Source organism: Coenobita brevimanus, chromosome 13 (assembly GCF_032717465.1).
Source record: "Coenobita brevimanus isolate Jiangsu-jjx chromosome 13, ASM3271746v2, whole genome shotgun sequence".
Classification (NCBI taxonomy): domain Eukaryota; kingdom Metazoa; phylum Arthropoda; class Malacostraca; order Decapoda; family Coenobitidae; genus Coenobita; species Coenobita brevimanus.
The window spans coordinates 28,027,742-28,028,911 of record NC_136966.1 but is presented as its reverse complement, the minus strand read 5'-3'; the positions used below and the strand labels follow the sequence as shown (position 1 = coordinate 28,028,911).

The 1,170-nt window shown below is 45.0% G+C and overlaps 1 protein-coding gene across 1 annotated transcript; it reads left to right on the top strand.

Annotated features, from left to right (window-relative positions):
- Positions 1-429: 429 nt before the first annotated feature.
- On the top strand, positions 430-831 carry LOC145415244 (uncharacterized). The gene has a single exon (XM_080284567.1). It carries the CDS (start codon positions 430-432, stop codon positions 829-831), a length of 402 nt encoding a protein of 133 aa, XP_080140693.1.
- The last annotated feature ends 339 nt before the right edge of the window (positions 832-1,170 follow it).

The following is a 1,170-nucleotide window of genomic DNA, read 5'->3' as shown; positions in this document are numbered from 1 at the left end:
CTATGATTCAGAATATTTATGGCTGTAAACTTGTCCTCCCTCTCTCTCCTTCCACCATCCTGGTGTTCCTCCCCCCTCCCTCCATTCCTATTACTTCTACCACTCCCACTTCCCTCCACTCTCTCTCTCTCTCTCTCTCTCTCTCTCTCTCTCTCTCTCTTTTGTGTAATCTGTAGCCACAGTTGAATTCGGTATATCTCGGTGGGAATTTCCACAAATTAGTGGAAATATAGTAATTCAGCTGTATTTCTTTCCCTATTCCTCCCCTCCCTTTATCATTTTTGCATACACAACAGTGACGCACTGATAATGCAGTGTTCGGAATCATTAAACAGTGACGCACTGATAATGCAGTGTTCGGAATCATTACATGTTCTGCTTCGTGAGTCAGTGAACAGTATCATAAACCCTATCAGAAGTGTAGTCATAATGGCTGCTACGACTTTCATAAGAACACCACTAAACCTCGCAGTCAATATCTACAAGATCATGGCCCAGATACACGATAAGATTGCCCTCCGCGGACGTATTATTGGTATGAAGGAAGCAGGTCACACCACTGCTGAAGTCTGTCATGAACTTGGAGTGTCTCACACAACTGTGGATAAATGGTGGAGAAGGTGGAGAGCAGAGGGAGGTTTGCGAGATCGACCAAGGTCAGGGGCACCTAGAAGAACTACCCCTGTGGAAGACAATGGCATCATTGAGGAAGCAACAAGGAATCCGATTACGAATGCTGTGGCAATTAGGAACAACCTCCAACTAGAAGTATCAAGTGATACAGTGCGACGTCGTTTGAAGGAGAGGGACATAAAACAGAATTCCTGCTGAAAAAGAAAAATTGACTGCGAGACACCGTGAACTACGACTAAGATTTGCAGAAACCCATGTGAACAAGGACCTTGCATTCTGGGGAACGACAATTTTTTCAGATGAGAAGACCTTTGCCTCAACAACACATGGCCAACTCCACTGTTACCGCCCAGCTGGCACCAGATATTCTCCTGAGAACATATGTGAAATTGCCAGAAGCGGCCATGTGACCTGTAATGTTTGGGGCTGGATCCATCTGTACGGCATTGGAGAACTAGCTGAAATCGAAGGTAGATTTACTTCTGAAAAGTATTTGGAATTGCTTGAGGAGGTGATGGTCCACACTGTGTGAGCAAT

What these genes read in the sequence shown, in the direction of transcription:
- LOC145415244 (XM_080284567.1), top strand. Translation starts at nt 430, where the DNA reads ATGGCTGCTACGACTTTCATAAGAACACCACTAAACCTCGCAGTCAAT.